The sequence below is a fragment of the Paramisgurnus dabryanus genome, chromosome 14, assembly GCF_030506205.2.
Source record: "Paramisgurnus dabryanus chromosome 14, PD_genome_1.1, whole genome shotgun sequence".
Classification (NCBI taxonomy): domain Eukaryota; kingdom Metazoa; phylum Chordata; class Actinopteri; order Cypriniformes; family Cobitidae; genus Paramisgurnus; species Paramisgurnus dabryanus.
The window spans coordinates 24,498,057-24,519,825 of record NC_133350.1 but is presented as its reverse complement, the minus strand read 5'-3'; the positions used below and the strand labels follow the sequence as shown (position 1 = coordinate 24,519,825).

At 37.1% G+C, this 21,769-nt stretch overlaps 1 protein-coding gene and 1 long non-coding RNA gene across 3 annotated transcripts in view; one reads left to right on the top strand and one right to left on the bottom strand.

Annotated features, from left to right (window-relative positions):
* cpne5b (copine Vb) overlaps positions 1-21,769 on the top strand; it is a 179,295-nt gene that overhangs the window by 36,911 nt on the left and 120,615 nt on the right. The window contains exons 2-6 of one of the 2 annotated variants that reach the window (XM_065241715.1): positions 1,968-2,008; positions 3,577-3,623; positions 18,191-18,294; positions 19,056-19,095; positions 19,867-19,943. In XM_065241715.1, the coding sequence (XP_065097787.1) occupies positions 1,968-2,008; positions 3,577-3,623; positions 18,191-18,294; positions 19,056-19,095; positions 19,867-19,943 (309 nt within the window). Of the gene's footprint in view, positions 1-1,967; positions 2,009-3,576; positions 3,624-18,190; positions 18,295-19,055; positions 19,096-19,209; positions 19,749-19,866; positions 19,944-21,769 lie in introns of those variants that run through there. The other variant, XM_065241716.2, reaches the window with a different exon arrangement.
* On the bottom strand, positions 13,797-14,573 carry LOC135719445 (uncharacterized). Its single transcript, XR_010521097.2, has 3 exons — positions 14,523-14,573; positions 14,113-14,180; positions 13,797-13,985 (listed from the first exon to the last, which is right to left on the bottom strand). It is a non-coding gene; the product is annotated as an uncharacterized lncRNA (long non-coding RNA).

Below are 21,769 nucleotides of genomic sequence, written 5' to 3'. Positions count from 1 at the left end.
GGTGGTAGCTGGTGATGAAAAGGGCAATCATTATTATCCACCGACAAAAAATGGTCTACTATACATGTAACAAAGAACTAATAATGTGTGACACAACACAATACTTTGATTTATAAAACATTCATATTCATTTCACATTATAGTAGTTCATTAATCTAACCACCCCAAACTTTTTTTGCCATAAACAAAGCTGACACTGTTTGTCAAAGCACCACGAAAACACTTTATGTTTTTGCACTGATATATGAAGCAATTTGATGACCCCTTTTATCAAACTCAATTATATACAATACTATGTATACTATAGCCTATATAGACAGTGCAGGTCTATAGATTATAAATGTGACTGATGTTATAATGTTAATAACTTCTATAAGATAGGCACTTTTACTGCTTCTGCTTTCTATTTCTCTTTTGCCGATTAAAAAAAGCTTAATCCACTAATTATTTCAGATTTAAAAGTCTACTTGCTGTCCCGATGACAGAGTTTACATTACAGCTTTGCGTTTTTTTATATCCTGAGTCAGCTAGAGCTTTGCTCATTCAGTATTAGCACTGCTTTTTGCTACAATCTCTGTGCAAACTGTTTAGATTTTAGTAAAGATATTGTCTATTAATAGTATGATTATAAAAAAATGGGATAAAGAAAATGAAGCGGCGCGTGGTCGTGACAAGAGCCAGTTGCTATCGCCATAGAAACCGGAGGCACGCTAAAACAGCACTCGAGCTTTAGCGCGGTAGCGCTCACGGCCGTTCTCCGATCGACTCGGGTTTTACACACAATATTAATCAGACTTGGGACCCGAAGTAATGAACTAGGACCGACCCGGACCCATCTGACCATTTAAAATATAAACCCGGAACCGTACGGGTCCCGCGTCCTCAGTGAAGAAAGACCTCTAATGGTAAAACTCTGCTCAAGTTCAGAAACATGAAAGGATACTATGTGACACTGAGGTTGCTTCGCGTCGCGCCCAATTCATTGAGAAACAGAGAGCACGTGAACGGACACTCAACCGGAGAGACACAACGTGCTTGCACGCAAAATGAAGCCAACTTAGATGCTATAAACACATATGCACATAAGCATATGCGACCATTTTGGTCGCAGTGTGTTCCCTGGCTGCTCCGTATGTGCTGCTGCAGTTGATCCAGTTGCCGCGCTGGATGATGAGTTTATGACGCGTGCATCATCTTCACGGTCACCCGACCCCCACCTCTCTCTCGCGCTCTCTCTCTCGCGCTCTCTCTTTCGCGCGCTCTCTCTTTCGCGCGCTCTCTCTCTCTCTCTCTCCAAAACACGGGTCATCCAGTCGAGTTCAGAAAATACGGAAATACGTAAAGTGATTTTTTTTTACCTGGGCGGGTTGCAATTTACCTGGGCGCAGCGCCCAAGTAGAGCCTATGTATGGGAAACACTGGTATGGCCAGAGTTGCCCTACTGTACAGTACCTGAAAAAAATGAATCACTTGCTGTACAGTAGCAAAGCAATTTACCGTACAATATTGCCCTGTTTACACATAGTATATTGATGTCTTTTTGGGGATCTAATGCTGACAGTGAAATGCATTTGCTTTAATCGTTTGTATTTGGATTTTATGGTCTTTGAATTCTTCACTGTGCAGTCCACCACATCTGTAATCTTAATGCATGTTAAGAGGTGTTGTTAAATATACTTAAAATAAATAAACTTAAAAATATAAGTGCAACAAGGAATTTTTCACAGCCGGATTATATTGGTATATAGTTAACCTATACGATGAAATGACAGCTACAGTATTGCTTGTTTGGAAATAAATCAGTAAACACTAGTTTATCCTGATAGTCTGCCGCTTGAGTGGAATTCCAGTAAGTCACTTTAACGAATTTGCCGAAAGGATTCTCCTACAGTATAAAGCTTGTGTCACTGATAGCTTTAATCGTGCTGTCGAAATTATACTGATCCAATTTTTCTCTTCCTCCCCAGGAATCTGTTAGACAGAGACACGTTCTCCAAATCTGATCCACGTGAGTATAGCCGACGAAGACTGAAACTAAGCTTTGAGTCCTTTCATTTTACAGTCTTTGTGCATTAATTAGACCCCAACTCTTTCTCTCTGTGATCTCACGTCTCTCATCAAACATCAGCGTGAATCTGATTAATTCTCATCTGCGGCTTACCGCTGTTTCCAAAGAACTTGAACTCAAACGTGCAATAGCATCAAGATCCAGAAAGACACTTTGAAAAGACGTGAAACAGACTAAGCTAAAAAAAGAGAGAAATTAAGTAAAAGATTAGAAAGGGAGATAAAAATGCGTGACCCTGTCTTTGAAATCTAATCTAATGATGAGATTAGCAACATCAAAGTTTGATTTCAATCAATGATTTCGCATTAATATCAATCTTTGATTAAAGATATGCAGAAAACAGCAAATCACAAAAAATGACTTAAGCCGGGTGTTCACAGGCAGGGTCACACGTGTGCCTCTTTAAATCTCTTCTGCTAGTGAAAGATAATGAAAAATCAATTAAATAAAACCCTTGTTCTCTATTTGTGATTTTGTGTTAAAATGAAATGAACTTATATTTTTTATGTTTAAAGTGATAGTTCGGCCAAAAATGATATTAAACCCATGATTTACTCACCCTCAAGCTGTCCGAGTTGCATATGTCCATCGTTTTTCAGACAAACACATTTTCGGGTATTTTAGAAAATGTTTTAGATCTTTCAGTTGATTAAATGTAATGTTACGCGGTCCACGACCTTCAAGTCCAAAAAAAGTGCGTCCATCCTTCACAAAATAAATCCAAACGGCTCCAGGATGATAAACAAAGGTCTTCTGAGGGTAATCCGCGCGGTGTTGTTGTAGAAATATCCATATTTAAAACTTTATTAACGAAAATAAATACCTTCCGGTAGCGCCGCCATCTTAGTCGCGTCCGCATTCAGGATGAGAGCTTACGCAGCCTACGGAGGAGGCTACTCTGCTGCTGCTCTGTGCCCCCGCCCTCCGAATTTGTCATACGTCACTAAGAAAAGTGCGTACACTACGCTCATACTCTCTCCTGAATACAGAGGAGTCTTAAGATGGCGGCGCTACCGGAAGGTAGTTATTTTCGTTAATAAAGTTTTAAATATGGATATTTCTACAACAACACCGCGTGGATTACCCTCAGAAGACCTTTGATTATCATCCTGGAGCCGTTTGGATTTAATTTGTGAAGGATGGACGCACATTTTTTGACTTTAAGGTCGTGGACCCCGTAACATTACATTTAATCAACTGAAAGATCTAAAACATTTTCTAAAATACCTGAAAATGTGTTTGTCTGAAAAATGATATACATATGCAACTCGGACAGCTTGGGGGTGAGTAAATCTCATAAATATCATTTTTGGCCGAACTATCCCTTTAACTTTGTTACCCACTATATTTAGACAAAGGGCATCATACTGTGTACCTTATGCACAATACAGTATATAACATAACAGAAATGACTATAAAGATAAATTAGCTTGTAATTTTATAATTCTTTCTATGTACTTAGACATTAAGTCTTTAATTATTTTTTATTTATTTCCCCTTTTTCACAGTGTGTGTTTTGTATACTCAAGGAGTGGAGACCAAGCAGTGGAGAGAGGTGAGTTTATAAACACACATACGCACACACACACTTTTGGTTTATCTCTGGCGCTGTTGTCCAATCATGCGTGTTAACCCTCCATGCAGCCACATGCGTCAAACCGCTGTCTGTTCTACACCATCAAAACACTTCTAGTATCTTATCACTAACAAGCAACACCAAACTCAGTGTCTGTACAACAGCTCTGTGATCTGACTCAAGCCGTCGTACCGGGCGAGTGTTGTTTCTCCAGCGGTGTCCTTATGACGATGAGTCAGTTTTCATTTGAACTATTAATTTAAAAGAGGATTATCATGTTGTGTGTTTTTCCAGGAAAATCTTTGACTTGCTTTTAGTGATGAGATCAAATCCTTATTGATATTTTAACCTCTTAAACATCTGGATATATACAGAGAGATGATTTACTTTTATGCATTTGGCAGACGCTTTTATCAGAAGTGACTTACAGTGCAACTGAGCTACAGGAACACTTTTTATACATAAAACTGTATATATTTGAATATCATCTGACATTTGGCACATAAATTAAACAAATACAGCATAAACTCAACTGTATGTTTATATTGGACCCCTAAATGGGTTAAAACAACCCATAATAGATTAATTTACAACCTAGCGGGGTGGGTTTGTCCCTTTTTGACCCAACAATGGGTTGAACATAACCCAGCATTTTATGAGTGAATAAGCAACTACTTTAGTTAGAAAAACGTGTAGTATTCTGAAGCCATTCAATAACTTTGTGTGGGGAACGTATTACTGTAAGTTTGAACATATTAAAATATTTTTCTAAATCTTAAAGGGACACTCCACTTATTTTGAAAATATGCTCATTTTCCAGCTTTTTTCCCCAACATTTGATTATTACCTTTTGGAATCCATTTAGCTGATATCCGTGTTTGGCGGTAACACTTTTAGCATAGGTAAAGCAAAGGTATACTAGGGACGTCTCGTATGCGTGCCGTCCGCATGACATCATTTTCACCATCAGTAGGGCATGTGCGCGCGCGAGCTGGACGAGGATGCGGAAAAAAGGTATACCCCAGCCTTCAGCATAATTCATTGAATCCCATTAGACCACTAGCATCGCGCTCATAAATGACCAAATAGTTTCGATATGCAGGAGATGCAATCATATATGCAGTGCCCAAAAATTGTCCCCTGCTATTGAAAGTTACCAAGGGGAATAGGACAAACTTGACAATTTTTAAAATTGAGATTTATACATCAACTGAAATCTGACGTTTTCTGAAATCTACCACAAGAGTTGTAAATATTAAACTTGCATGATATTTATGATTTGGGGAAGCTCTAAGCAGCAAAATAAGCTGTTTTTTGGACAAAAATAAATCGGCTGCATTAAAACACTAATCGGGTCACGCCCGTTTCAATCGATGAGGGTGCAAATTAGGGTTAAAATCCTTATGTGTGTGGGCAGCCTTAGCTTTCAATTGATTTATGGTTTATTAGGATAGGACAATGTTTGGCCATGATACAACTATTGAAAATCTGGAATCTGAGGGTGCAATAAAATCTAAATATTAAGAAACTTACCTTTAAAGTTGTCCAAAAAAAGTCCTTATAACACATATTACTAATGATATGTTTTTGATATATTTACTGTACATTTATATGAAACATGATCTTTACTTAATATCCTATTTTTGGCATAAAATACGATGTATTGTTAGCTATTGATACAAATAAAAGCTGTTAGACTGGATTTTTGGTCCACAGTCACATATAGATTTAGACTATAACATAAATATAGAAGACTAACACATAAATAATTGTATAACAGATATAGTTACAGTATTTTACTGTAACCTTTCCTCCTTTCTGAGCTTCCTAGCCTTAAAGGTGTATTGTGTAACTTATAGAAGGATCTCTTGACAGAAATGCAATATAATATACACAACTACATTATCAATAGTGTATAAAGACCTCACATATTGAACTGTATTGTTTTTATTACCTTAGAATGAGCCGTTTTTATCTACATACACCGCGGGTTCCCATATGGAAGTCACTGTCATGTTTCTACACTAGCCCTAAATGGACAAATTGCTCTACAGAGCGCGTTTCGTCCATACTGTACGTTGTCTCAGACGACGACATGTTTGTCCTGTTTTTTTGCAATTCACAATCTCACCGCTAGATGTCGCAAAAATGTACACAAACCACCTTCAATGCCGCCATTATTGTCAACAGCAGCATTAACCAATGTAGTCAAATAACAAAATGTAACAAGATTGAATGCTCCTATTCCTATGAATAGAGGGACAAACAACACTCAATATGGCCGCTCTAGCAGCGGAAGTCCCGCTTTCCAGTTAAAAGAACCAATCATAAATCAATAAACACTGATGATTCTCTGGTGGAACGGCTTTATACTAATGCATGCACTGAAGCTGAAACCATCTTAAAAAGGTGTTTTAAGTGCAATTTGAGCAATTGTTGTGGTACAGTTGATGTCAGGGTTAATTGTTGCTCAGAAATATGTTGTTTAATTGTGTCTTTCCCTATTCAAGTAGATACAGTAGGACTTTAGTCTTGCATGACTGCAAACATGGCTGCCTAGTGGCACGACTTCCCTGAAGGGATTTTCATTAACATTGTTCAAAACGTCTCCTTTTCTGACATTCAGATTTGGAACGACATGAGGGCGAGTAAATGACAAAATCTATTACTTTTAGGTGACCTGAATTTTTCATAGATGGAAAAATGTCACAACAAATAAAATAAAACACAAAGGCCTTATCTTCTATTAAAGGTAAATAAAAGTGTCTTATCTAGCGGCAGATGTTTTTGCCCTCTTATTGTTTCATATAAGACTGAAAGCCTGGGGCGCAGTCATACACCTGAACAATATTTGTAGATTTGTGTGTAGGCGATGACAGCTCGCCACAGCAATACAATCTGGCATGCTTCACTTCTCAGCCGTCTATTTTTATATTCAGTCTGCTTGGATTCAATGTGAACAGAAGAGACATGCTATTAAAGTCAAATTAACCCGTTTAATCCCAAATTTTTTCTTGGAATTTGAATACATGCAATTTACTCCTTAGACCTCCCTAACACACAAACTTTATGCCTTCTTTGATTTTATGTTGGTTAAGTTAGTGAAATATTAGGTTTTATACTCGGTCACAAAAGTGACCGGTGGGAAACATCATAGCCGGACTACATTGAAATTCAATTAGACATATTTACATTAGAAAAAGTGTGTTATACTACCGGTCACAATTGTGACCGTTAAAAAAATTCTCAAAATATATCTGTAAGTGACCCCACCTACAAAATTGATAGTTCTATTTGTTAATTAAGATGTTTTACTTCTTTTTGTAGTAGTCTGAGGTAGATATCTTCTTCTAGATGTGCAAGCAGGAAGTAAACTGATCTGGTCATGTGACCTTTCACCCTAGTCACATGACATTGATACATTTTAATCAAGACAATCTATTTTTTCATTTAAAAGTTTAATTTCTTGCCCAGAGCCAACATCAACACTTTTAGAGCTTTCAGAAAGAAGAAAAAAAACACGGTCACAAATGTGACCGGTGGGATTAAACGGGTTAACTGAATGAAAAGTTGTTGTTTGTGAATTATGGTTGTTGTTTGTAATATATAGTTATTATCCAGATCACATATGTGGGAAAGCATTTTCCGTAGTTGTGTTAGAATGAATTCATTCTTCCGATCTAAAGAAGGGCACCACAGATTATTCTCCATTTTGTGTAAAGGTTTCGTGGCTTTTTATTGCACAGACTTCAACACTTTCATGAAATCCTACCCACTACCCATGCAATCGCTGAGAAAGAGACACTTTCTGACAGAAACCTCATCTCAGGATGACAAATGTTAGAAGCAAATTGGAAGAAATGTTTGGATTGCTCAATGGCGATGTGATTTGTCAAAGATACAGTAGTTGTTGTAGTCAGTGTACAATAACAATACTTTTTAATGAAACAACAACTACAGATATCTAATAAATTACTAATAAAAAAAGCGAGATTTTGCTATGGTTCTGAAAAACTGTGAGTTCACGTTGGCTTATGTGTGCAGGCTGAAGATACGAGAGCACTGACCAAGACGGGTCATTGCCTTTCATTGGCAGATGTGTGTGTGCGCTGTCACAGGCAGGTCAATTGAATAATCTGGGCTTGTGTTGTTTACCAGAGAAAGTTGTGGGTCAGGGGTTTCATATCTTTCTGAAACAGATGAACATGCTGAATTTTTTTTAATATAATTTAATGCAACTTCAAGTCCAGTTAAATTATTAGAAAATATTATATTTTGAAGGCCATAGGGTTTGTAAGATATTTTGCAAGTATTGTGAAACTAAAAGCATGCGCAAAGCATTCATACTGTACTAAGATAACGTACAGCTACACTCACCTAAAGGATTATTAGGAACACCTGTTCAATATCTCATTAATGCAATTATCTAATCAACCAATCACATGGCAGTTGCTTCAATGCATTTAGGAGTGTGGTCCTGGTCAAGACAAACTCCTGAACTCCAAACTGAATGTCAGAATTGGGAAGAAAGGTGATTTAAGCAATTTTGAGCATGGAATGGTTGTTGGTGCCAGATGGCATTTGTGAAGCCACAACACGCACAACCTTGAGGCGGATGGGCTACAACAGCAGAAGACCCAACCGGTACCACTCATCTCCACTACAAATAGGAAAACGAGGCTACAATTTGCACAAGCTCACCAAAATTGGACAGTTGAAGACTGGAAAAATGTTGCCTGGTATGATGAGTCTCGATTTCTGTTGAGACATTCAGATGGTAGAGTCAGAATTTGGCGTAAATAGAATGAGAACATGGATCCATCATGCCTTGTTACACTGTGCAGGCTGGTGGTGGTGGAGTAATGGTGTGGGGGATGTTTTCTTGGAACACTTTAGGCCCCCTAGTCCCAATTGGACATTTTTTAAATGCCACGGCCTACCTGAGCATTGTTTCCATTCCTTTATGACCACCATGTACCCATCTTCTTATTATCCAGCAGGATAATGCACTTATCGCACTTAATGTCACAAAGCTTGAATCATTTCAAATTGGTTTCTTGAACATGACAATAAGTTCACTGTATTAAAATGGCCCCCACAGTCACCAGATCTCAACCCAATAGAGCATCTTTGGGATGTGGTGGAACGGGAGCTTCCTGCCCTGGATGTGCATCCCACAAATCTCCATCAACTGCAAGATGCTATCCTATCAATATGGGCCAACATTTCTAAAGAATGCTTTCAGCACCTTGTTGAATCAATGCCACGTAGAATAAAGGCAGTTCTGAAGGCGAAAGGGGGTCAAACACAGTATTAGTATGGTGTTCCTAATAATCCTTTAGGTGAGTGTTTCTTTCAATGCATTCAAAACCCTACTAAGTTTGCTGAACTTATTTTTAATTGAATAAACTCGTTCCCTCAATTCATTTGAGTAATGGATCTTCAGAAAATTTGTCTTTTTAAGTTCAATAAACTTGGTGGCCATGTACTGTAGACTGAACTTAAATAGTTAAGTTCACCAAACTTGAAGTTTATACAGTGCACTTGGTGTTCACAAAATTGTCATTCACACTGAATAACAAGATAATATAAAAGAAATTCATGACTGACTTCGTGTCAATCAATGAATGAACTTAATTCTCCACGGAAACACATACCACTGTTCACTCACGGCGTATTTACACGTTAACGCTTCCCATTCACTTTTAATGGGGGATGTCATGCGTTGCCGAACTGAATTGTGGATTCGTCGGCGCCGCGTCAGTGCCATTGCTCGCGGCAGAAGTTGAACATTTCTCAACTTTTCAAGCGGCAATGCGTGTGTCAGCCAATCAGATCGCCTTATGCAAATAACCTAGGCAGAGCCAGCCAATTAAGTTTATGGAAGAACAGAGCATGTGTAACGGCCACTGTGATTGGCTGTTTGCCACGCTTCAGACAAGCCTTCCGTTAAGCGTTAACGCTTACGCCCCGTGTGAATGCGCCGTCAGATCTTCATTTTATTGGAGAAAAATACAATGAGCTAAACAGGGTCCATGTATACTGATCACCTGAACTATGACACAAAAAACACAAAAATTACAACAAAACAGCTTTAATAATACAACAAAGAGTGTAAAACTCAAAGAAATTGTTTATATAGCCAATCAGTTGTTATTCTTTGAAGGCGCAAAGGCTTATGGGTATTCATTGTGACGTGTACTAATAATTTAAAGTTAATTGCAAATACATTTTTTAGTTTAGGGTTTTTGTACCTTAATAAATTAAATGAACTGATTGTTAAAGGTATAGCGGAAGATTTTCCCGAATTATTTAAAAGAACCGCCCCTCGATATTTAAAAAAAAAATGCTCCCGAGAGGGAACGCCTGTTAAACGCGTGCACGAGACAGAGAGAGAGCGTGCAGGAGCTCAGTTCTTCTCTTCGCTCTGTTTACAAGTTTCTGTCGGTATGTTTACCGTGTCTGTGCGGTTCGTGACTTGTGCCAGGGCTAGCATCGCAAATCATAGCTTACATCAACTTTTACTAGCAGTGATTTTAAATGGATTTCTCCAAATAGCATGACAAAATTTACCTTTCCAGTAGAAACTTCGCGTGGGAAGCCCAACCTGTCCTTTTAGCTCACGCCAGCGTGTGAAATAGTCTCCCATTATAAACATCTGTTCTTGTTTCTTTATTTATAGTCCTTTCTCTTCTTGTCATACAATTCGTAGACACTTTTTCTCTTGCGACCCTCAGACATTTTGAAAAAAACACAGTGAGAACGCGACCTTCAATGAATGGTTGAAACCGTAGCACAACACACATACACGTGAAAGTGCGCATGTGCAGCAAGCGAACGTAGAGCCGAGCACGTGCGACGGTTAAACGTCAACATATAATCAGAATGATTGACATCTGGGATGACCAATAACAGTGGTGATCCACCCGGAAAACGAAAATCTTCCGCTATACCTTTAAGTTAAGGATCTAAAATAACATTTTTAATTAATGTTTAATCATAATTACTTTTTAAAGAGCACCAATTATCCGATTCAGGATTTTACATATCCTTTGGTGTGTAAGGGTGTGTTAGTACATGTTAACGATATGCAAAAGGTACAAACCCCAAAGTAAACGATGACGCAATTATCATCTCCAATGTAAATCTCTTTTGTTGGACTACAAACAAACACATGGATTAGGCAACAGTTTACTTCCTGGGATTGGTGATGTAGTAAAGACCGATATTATCATAATTCCTCCCGCTTCAGACTCACAGCCTGTAAGTTAACTCCTGTTAGCATTGCATTGTGAGTGAATATTTCAAACATGGTAAGGACATACAGATTAGCTTGCCAATCAGGGACACAGCGCTTTTCAGATCAATGCATTTTGTACATGAATCAGTGTGTTTCAGGAAGATATAAAAAAGAGAAATGGTATGTGGAAAATTATGTTTTTTTTAACCATAAACCACGCAAACACATTTTATTATACCAAATACACAAAATAAAGTTTTTTTTATCAATGAAATAGGTGCACTTTAAGTACAAACAACATTAGGTCTTTCAGTGTAAAATGTCTACTAGAGGCATTTGGTATCTGTCCGTTTTGATGTTTCAGGTAATCCTGTACAAAACAAAAGTAAAATAAAACATACATTGTTAATATCTAGCCTACAACGAGTCCTGCCTGCGGTCTGAAGTAGACTAGGAGTGAATAAAGCAGTAGCACACATTTACTAATAATAACTTATAATTAAGTCTTTAGCTTTCAGGTTGTTGATTTGAAACTAAGAGCGCAGTTTGAAGAGGTTATTTTCACAAACACTGCAACACACTGCTTGATTTTAATTAAGTTTTATTCATTAAATGCTTGTCTAGTTCTTCTTGAATATTGCAATTAAGGTTGTTAACTAATTTCTGCATAATGCTGCGTTCACATTACCAGTGACTTTTTCGCCAGGGGCTGGTGGTTAGGTGGCTAGTAGGTGTTCAAACTACTGGTTGCCTAGTACCATTTACATCGTTACTGAAAGCGAGTCGGTTTTCTGGTCGCTAAATACAAATATTTTGGATGGAAAGACTACATTTCAATGGATTCAAAGGAAAAAGGAATAAGAAACAAAGCATGATTTTTTGATTGCAATGCACATTAGAGCTGAAGATCTTTGCCCGAACCCGACGGGACCCGTCGGGACCCGACGGGCTCGGGCGGGTTCGGGCTTCATTTCTTACATTTTACACGGGCTCGGGGCGGGCTCGGGCTTCCGCTCCGGCTTTGTGAGGTAAATGAGCGGTCAAGTTCAAATCAGTAGCGCAGGATCGCGCTGAATTCATTTACAATGGATTTAATGATTTTCCTCATCAAAAACATGTAGCCTAATCTTGGTGAGTAGGTTTTTCAATGTATAACTAAATATGAATCGAGTCTTACATAATTTAGACAGAGGATAGACTAATGTTGGCAGTAATGGAGAGAAGTGCCGACGCAAATCCCGCGGAGCCTGCCTCTTAATTTCGTTATTGCCAAATACCCATCTTAATTCAGAATGTATTATCTTAATTTAATTCGTTAAGAAATAATAATTTAATTGGCATATTTATAGTGTATTGCATAAGCCTATTTAGAATGAGATGTTACAATGTTACAGATTACTTATTTCTTTGTTTCAACTTCCAAGTGGCGTGTAGATTATTAGTCATGAATAAATAATGTTAAAACCTGTGTAAATTTCTCATTCTTGACAAAAGCTGTGTGTGTGCGCACATTTAAATAATGTCGGGCTGTAAACGGGTTCGGGCTTTTAAAAAGCTGTCAATCTAAATGTACGTTCGGGTTCGGGCTGCATTCTGTCGGGCTCCGGACATTTCGGGCCTAACTTTTAAGGCCCGATTACAGCTCTAATGCACATAGCGGTTTGTCAGGGTCCACAAAATCATTCAGTCTAATATAAATGTATGCAAACATACAGTACGCATTGCTAACATACTAAAGACATGGTGCTTAAATTAATATTTTCGCTTAAATAAACCAAGGCTAGGATCAGTTTCTTCTCCTTGTTTCCAAAGATTCTTCTGAAAGTCGCTATTTATTTGCATACTTGCACACTTGCTCACTCTGTTCGGTCGCCAGTGGTAGCTGTTGCTTTTGATGCTGAAAATGAATCGGGTTAAGTTGCTTGATTACTGCCTTTCACTTCTAGTGTGAACGGGGCATTAGGTTGTTTAAAAGGAAGTCTCAAATAAATTTATTTAAAAAAAACTCGAGCTTTCGTTTCTTTTAGCTGGGTGATTTTTTTTCAGGTGAGAAATGTGGAAAAAGTGTTACACACAGAAGACAAGTAGACTCCCAGATAGCAATTTTGTTCCGGCCCAGCTCCGGCCCACACAACCAGTTTTTCCTCGGCCCACATACAACGAAGAATGACGGCCCTACAGTGGCCCAGTTCTGAATTACGGACAAAGGCCACACATGGGCCACAACTGGCCCATTTCTCTCACAGAAAATAGCCCATAATTGGCCCAAACCTGGGCCAGAACAGGTTATAACATCGGTACCAGTTCTCAGCCATAAGTCAACCATATTAAAACCAGCATTTAACCAGAACTTCCAAAACTGAGCCATAACTCAGCCTAATCTTGCCCAAATTATATTAATAAATAAATCACACGAAAAATTACTTTCAAATTGTTTGCCTTTTTATTAATCAATAGCACACAAGTCAATAACACTACAACATTGTATGTGTTAAAACTCTTCTAGTATAAACTGCCAGCAATAAACAAAAATACTAGTTTGTTCAAATACATTATTGGCATGAATCTACCAACAACTTAAATTACAAAGCAATTTCATCCTTAGTAAACAAACAAAAGTTTAGAACAAACTGATAATAAAAAAAACCTTTGTGACAGTTACATTTGTGTGTTAAACGTAGCTTGCCCAAATTGCCAGCTATACACAAATACAGAAGTTCATTGAAATTAATATATAAGCTAAATAGAAATTTAAATGAATTACCATGGGTAAATACAAGTTTAAACCAAACTGAACTTAAAAGTTAGTTAATTAGAAACTTCATGTGTATGTGAAACCAACTCTACAGCCAGCCAGCCAGCAAAGATACAAGGTCCAGTTAAAGTATTAGCATGAATCTGACTTAGGTAATTTCAAATAAAACGAAAAATTAAAACAATACAATTCATAAAAATGAAACAAACAATCAAACACTAATAATAATCTATGTGTATGAGAAAGTGTTCCTATTCAGGATTGTCCTCAACAAGAAGTACTGCTTTCCAGCCTATCTTTTCTTCTCAGCTCCTCTTTCCATAGATGTAAACATTACAGCAGCCCACTGTTATATAAAAGAAAACAGATGCAAATCAATAATTGTTATGAAGCAAAAGCCATATAATAAAGTAATTAAAAGCATAATGATATACTTTAAAACAAACAGTTAGATAAACAATTAGAAGATAAACCTTTTAGGATGAACTGCTTCTGTTTTCTTCCTCAAGTTGCTTTGGATGAAAATGGCTGCGTTGAATGTCTAAATAAAATGAAACATAGCTTAGACCTTAAAGAGGTACTTTTCATTTAGATACAAAGCAAATGAGCAAATGAGATATGTTCTAAGCATGTATTTAAAATATATTATATTAGGAATATCCCCATTATTAGTTAACAAGAAAATTTAGTCAAATCAATATAAATGAAAGAGAGAAGAACCATATACTGCACCTCTAAGGTCTTCACAATTGCTGTCATACTTTATCCACCTATGAGAAATTCAGCTTTGCAGAAATAATTCTAAAGATTTGTCAAGTATTGATTTTGGAAGCAATTAAATTAACATTAAATTAAATGGTGGCCCCGATGTACTGTCACTAACCTGAATGTCACCTCCTCCTGTCCTGTCAGCATCCTTGTCCCACCTCTTTACCATGAAGCAAACACAGCAGATGATTAACAGAAAATAATTTCACAGTATTCTATATATTCAAAATATTTGTATTTTTACCATTTTCCTTTGTTTTCAACAATGCAATTCGGGTAACTAAAGTAATGTTAGGCTATGGTCAGTTCTTACTCACCTAATGAATGAAACCACTGTCCAGCCCTCTGTATTTATCTGCTTTCACTGAAATCACAATGTGACTATTTAGCCATATTGAGCAATCTTTTGATAATAAACACAAAGATGCAAACATGAGCCTCAATATTTAATTTACCTTAATGTGTCTATTTGAATATACACCCCATCATCCTTCTTTTGTCCCACTCCAGAGTCTTCATGTCTTGATGAACACAGACACACTTTCATCAAAAAAGGAAATTAAACGTTACAGAAATACATTTTTAAATATGTTTTTTATATAAATGTTCTAACATCAGGAAGACCAGATAACCAAATTCGATTACTTCATTATAATATGATCACAGTTATTCTTAACCTGATAGAAAACAGCTAATTTAATATCAATAATATAACGTTAATTGTCACACATTACGTTACACACGAATCACGTAAACGTTTGCATCCCTTTATACGTTTGTAAGACATTTAAACAAAAACATTTTTATGATTGTAAAAGTTTAAATATTTAAGTTCAGGTACTTACTATCTTTCATCCTGCTGCCTTTGAAATCTGTGTGTCCGTTATGATTGATTGACGCGGTGTAACTGCTACTCCGACGGTAACCCCGCCTATTGGTTAATTTGATTGGCCGCCGCTCGGCTTCCGTTAACAGGAAAGCTCGTCTTCTGTTATGTGATTGGCCAGTGGCACTCGCCTTTTTTGATTTGATTGGCCATCTCAATCATTTTTGACAAAGTGTTCAACGTAATGCTGAGTTGTAGGAACTGGAGAAACGGATGACGTTAAAATACCGCGAGAGTGATTTGAAATCAGAATGCTGTCCATGATCTTTTGAGTCGCTCTCGCAGTACTTTGATGTCATCCGCGTGTAGGTTCTTGTTGCACTTCATAAATAAACTGCGCATCCTTAACGTAACGCGAAGGTTAACAATACATTTTGTTTATTTCTGCAGTATCTAACATTTGATTGTACACAATGATAGTTTTACTTAGTCATTGAAGTCAGAAATCTTCAGCACAGTAACGTTTATTTCTGCAGTATCTAACATGTGATTGTACACAATGATAGTTTAGTCATTGAAGTCAGAAATCTTCAGCAGGAATAAACTCAATGAACTACAATGAAAATCGCGCAAAAGCAAGTTTAAATAGAAACGATCCATGGTGCTTCTCAAAGCAACGTTATAGAAACTTTTAAATTCAGAAAGAAAAACTTTTGGAAGTTCAGGGTCATTTGAACAAAATAATCTTGACCCATGATCTGAAGGCAAGTTTATGTAATTGAAATGTAGACAAACACATTGTCCAAATATATTAGTTTCTTTTAATACAAAACTAACATTTTACTTAATAAAGGTTAAATTAAGATTAAGATAGCCTGAAAATCCTTCAATTCTTCTAATTATTTATTATAAATCAGTATTTTAAATGTGGCTTACAATCACTAGACTGATCTGGGCCAGAATCACTACACTGATCTGGGCCACATACCTCCCAATCACAACTGGCCCAAATATTATCTGCCATCATGGATCCAGTGCCATCATTGCCACACCTGGCCCATACTTGGCTGACATGTTGCATGCCGTTGCCGGCAGCACGCCAGCAGTGCCATCATGAGGCCACATTCGGGCCGAGTCCGTCTGCTATCTGGGCTACAGATACAAAACAGTGTGCAGCAAATGTCTACACACAAATAATACCAGGAGCTCAGTTGGTATAGCATGGGTTTGATTCCAAGTGCACAAATATTAATAAATACATTTTTAACCTGAATGCACTATAAGGATATATTTGGATAAAAGCATCTTTGCCAAATGCATTAATGTAAATGTGATGTCAGTGCTTGAAATTTGAAAACAGCAACATTTCGCCATCTGGAACAATTTATGAACATTCTAAAATTTTAAATGAATGTGATTGAATGCTATCATACTGTATTCATTTATGTAATCTCTTCCTGACACTGAATATGTCCAGCATGTAATGCTGTGCTTCAGTGTTGAAGGTGATGTCAGTTAGCACATAAAGCTTTAGAAGAATAGGAGGGGACCTATCCAATTATTTTGTCTTTTTATAAGGAGGTTAATGATGGATTGTGTGCTGTAAGCTGTGTTTTAGAAGGATATTGTGTGGCGTTTGGCTCAAGCCCCCCCTAATTAAACAGATCTAATTGTCACCAATCTTCAGAGCTCTTCAGCTTGTGGCCACTGCTGTAATCACTGCTGGAATGACTCGCAGTTCATCCGAAACGCTCCTTTATCCACAAGAGCCAGACCTCCCCCCCAGCTTTACACGAGTTTCTGCAAGATAGCAGGATAAACTGTAAAAATATGGTGCTTAATACAATACAAGTTTAAATACATTAAAATTGGCTTATAAATAATGTAATCTTTCTACTCTGTAAATTTTTTGTGACTTTGATATATCAACATATGCATTTATGTTATTTTATATTAAGTTAAGCAATTAAGTTGGCAGAATTAAAGCTGCAGTCGGCAACTCTGGAGGATTGGGATGATTTCGAATGTTTACAATTTTTTATGCCCCTCCCACACTACACCACCGAGCAACCTCCTATCGAGCTCGTCGAAATGTGGCACGCTCTGCATCTAGCTTGAACCCTTTAAAAATTGTACCTTTATTTCTGACAGTGTGTTCTATTGGAACATAGTGTCGGTTTCAGTCAATATGATCAAAAAATCTTGCCGACTGCAGCTTTAACTTGACAGGTAATTAAACTTTTAAAATTAATTTTTACAGCACATTATACATTTTGAACACTGGTTGCAGTAACTTGAAATTGAAGTTAATAAGTTGAAATTGCTCAACTTATTTTGAGGAGTTGAAGTAATGTAAAAACGTTTAAACATTTAAATTGGTAAGTTGAAATGACTTAGTAAACTCTGTAAGAAAAAATTGCACTCACATTGTTAAGTATAATCAACTTAGATCTTTTATCTTGACTATTGAGGTGCTGTAAGTTAAATAACTAAACCTAACTAAAGCTAATTTAACTTTATTTTATAAGTTACAACAACTCATTACTAGTGAAAATAACAAAATAAAATTTAAAAAGACTTTTAATTTAGCTTACTTGGATAGCCTACTTGTTGAATATACCCTAAAGTGCAAAAATTATATATATATATATATATATATATATATATATATATATATATATATATATATATATATATATATATATATATATATATATATATAAAAAAAATTACAGTGTAAATGAGGCAAAACACAAAGAGATACATTCAGGGAGGATTAAACTTGATATTCATAAGGAGTTGCGATTTCGTACTTTAAATCTCGAGATCATCACTAAACTTTTCTAATTCACATTTTTTGTCCTCCATTACTCTTGAAGTCATTCTTTACCTTGTACCAAATCTTTTTTTCCTTTCTCTCTCTATCTCTTCCACCCTTATTCCTATCCACTTTCTAGTTTGGAAGAACGGAGGTGATCGACAACACACTAAATCCAGACTTTGTCCGGAAATACATCCTGGACTACTTCTTTGAGGAAAAGCAGAGCTTGCGCTTTGATTTGTAAGTTTTATGTTCATGTTGTGAGCAGTGATACATGGCACATTCATTCAAATCATTGTGATTGTTTGATTATAGCCACCGGAAATTACTCATGATGCCAATTGCAAAAGGATCAAGCAGTCCTCCATTTAACAAATTATCATTAATTTCCCACAATTAAATGATTATGTTTCAAAATGTTCATGATTTGTATTCCATTAGCTTATTTTAATTCATTAAACTGAACAGGAAGCATTTAAGTGACAACCATTATGCTTGTTGCTTCATTAAAATATACATTTTTATGGCTTAGTCTGTTAAAGGGCACATATTACGCCCATTTTCACAAGATGTAATATAAGTCTAAGGTGTGTCTAGAATATACCCATGAAGTTTCAGCTCAAAATAACGCACAGATAATTTGTTATAGCATGTCAAAAATCGGTGAGAGCAAAAAATTTGTGTACCTTTAAATGCATATGAGCTACAGCTCCTCACTCCCTTACCAACAGACAGTGAGCACTATTGGTTTGAACTTTTGGGTAAAATTAACCAGTCAGTCAATGGTTGTGGGCGGGGCTTTGTTTGTGTGACATCACAATAACAAGAAAATCAATGAAACTGCTGTGGTTTAATGTGGATTAAAAGTGTGGAGGGTTGTAAAACACCTTGTAAAAGTGGATTTTGCATAATATGTGCCCTTTAATGGATATCAAGACATTTTGGTCATTCTCGCACAGACAATGCATTTAAGATTTTGTTACTTTCTACTTTTAATTCAGATATGATGTTGATTCTAAAAGTCCTGACCTTTCCAAACATGTAAGTAGTATAAACTTCATGTTATCTGAATGAAAACGTTTATATGCAAATCAATTTCTTAAAAAAAGTATCCAAATATATTTTACAATGTGCTCACCAATGAGATTAAGTCATTTTTGCATTTTTAAGTGTTATAGTGCCTTAGATATTTCAATTCATCTTTCTTACAGTTGGATCCGGATTCGAGGTAGATGAAACAGACCTCACATAGAATTATATTTACTATTTTCTCACAACTTTTTGAATCCACATTCAATACCTACAACGTTAATAAAGCTAATTCATGATATTTATACCTTAAATACAGTTTCCATGATATCTTTAGGGTGTTTCTCATGTGGAAGCAAAAAGTGAAACCACCATCCATAGAAGAAATTGGATATGATCACGTGATCATATAATATATTTGGATATTTTTTTTCTTGACACGTTTTTCATGTTCCCATGATTTTCATCTCAGTGCATGCAAACGCTCACATACTATAGGTAGCACTATTCAACGCTTCTTGTGTGTTCCCCGGTTCGACCATCTCCACAGTTTGTGACGTCGTCCTTGTGGCTGGTATTGTATTTCTGTCTTGTGCTTTCTGTTACACGCTGTGCTCTGTTGTAAACATGGCCGTCCTACTTGCCAGAAATCCCTTGAACTACACGTACGTCTTTGCCTTTCAATTCATAACAATACTATAACAAGTGTGCCAAATGATGGGGTTTGGAAAATATTATAAGCTCTTACTGCATCTTGTACTTGATCCCCCTCTCATCATCTAGGACTTTCTTGGCCAGATGTTCTGCACATTGGGAGAAATTGTGGGGTCACCAGCCAGTCGACTAGAGAAACCGCTTGGGTGAGTATCAAATCACTGATATGGCGCTTTTCCATTGCATAGTACCCCACGGTTTGGGTCAGATTGGGTCAGCTCACCTCACTTTGGCGTGGTTAGCTTTTCCATCGAGTTTAGTATCAATTTGCAGTGGGAGGGATTATAGGCGTGTCGTTATATTTGCGCTGCCTACGGCTGTGACATCATACAAGTGAGAGCGTCGTTGTACATTCCCATACATTTATTTATATCTCAGTCCGCCACAAAATTAAAATTGACCACCACAAATAGATGTTTGCACATTGCGTTTGTCACTACCTCTGTAACGCATGACAGTTTCTGTTCAAACACCTGTGGCGTCAGTTGATGCTCTACGCTGAGCCTCATTTAAGTTGCATTTAAGCATATATGTGGACGTGCGGGTCCAGAAGTGCCGCCACAAACTGCAAGTCTGGAAAAAACTGGTATGGTGTTCCTGATTCTCAACTTGTGGATGTTTTTCATCGCTTAAAGGGAGTTTGGGAACTTATAGCAGAGCACAGAAGACAACAGTTTTGCTCGAGAAAGCGCAAGCTAGCACGAAGGTAAAGCTAATCTTTTACATTATAGCAATGACGCTGGTAGTGGTGATTCTCTCAGACCAATCAGTGTTCTACAGTGTTTTCGCGTCACGTTTTGGTATCAGCTCGGGTCGCTTGGAATCTGGACCGAGGTGATACTAAAAAAAGTATTGGGTACTACGTACTGCACCCAGTGGAAAAGCTCACAAAAGTAAGCTGACCCAAACCAAACCATTTATATCAGCTTGGGTCTGATGGTCATTTGTATGGTTTGTAAGATATAATTGTGCAATGTTATTGGACAGTTTGTATTATATTATTATACCCTAAGGTTACTGATAACTTTATTAAGTTATTTTTCTAATTTTCCTTGCATTTGGTGCTTGGCGAGTTTCATTTGGAACCTGCTTGTTCCTCTTGGCTGGTTCATTGTTGGCACAGGTTAGCAAAAGCAGTCATCTGTGGCTCATTTTTTCCAAAAACATTGTTAGTCTTTTCGGTTCCCTGTCATTGGCCATGGTGGCGTAGGTTCATCCAGATGGAGTCTAATAGTGAAGCTTAAAATTTCTGGCTGAGAACGTCTTTAATTAGAGACGCACGGTCATGTGTGAGATCAACAGATTTCAAGCCTAAGATGCTCATTCTTGTTAGCTATAGCAGTGCATTGTGGGTAGACCTGTCAGAGAATGCTTTCCTTGATGTTGACACATGCTTTTTTCTTGTTTTCTGTAAGCGTTTGTTCGCCATTATGTCTTGAAATAGCAGAATCGTGCAAAACAAGTCTAAAGGGAGTTTGACTTTTTATGAAAGCTGGGAAAACGATAACTCCTACGCGGTTTAATATCGGAATCTTATACGTACAGGAAGTTGGGAAATGCATTAACATGAGGCTGCATTAATGCAAATGGAAAAATTGGAATTTTGATACAGGGCCTTCTTGAACAAGCTGTATGTGTTCCCCTTGCAATATTTTTCATTTAGAGTTTGTGGAATGTGAGACAGCTTATTGAAGTGTATGGTAAACAGTGTTTGCCATTGATTAATGTAGAATGAAATTGTATGCGTTTCTTTTGGAAATAACTCATAAAGCCTAGGCTGAATTGCTTCCTCTAGGCTTGTAGAGGATTTAGCACACTGACTGACATAACGCAGTGTGCTTTGGAGAGCATCTGTTAGCAAATTCAGAGATATTGACTGTCAGCATGTATGTTTGCATGTAATGTGCAAAGCCTGGATTTCATCTGCAGGCATCTGAGGACATGCTGACCGCATAAAGCTGTTATGACATTG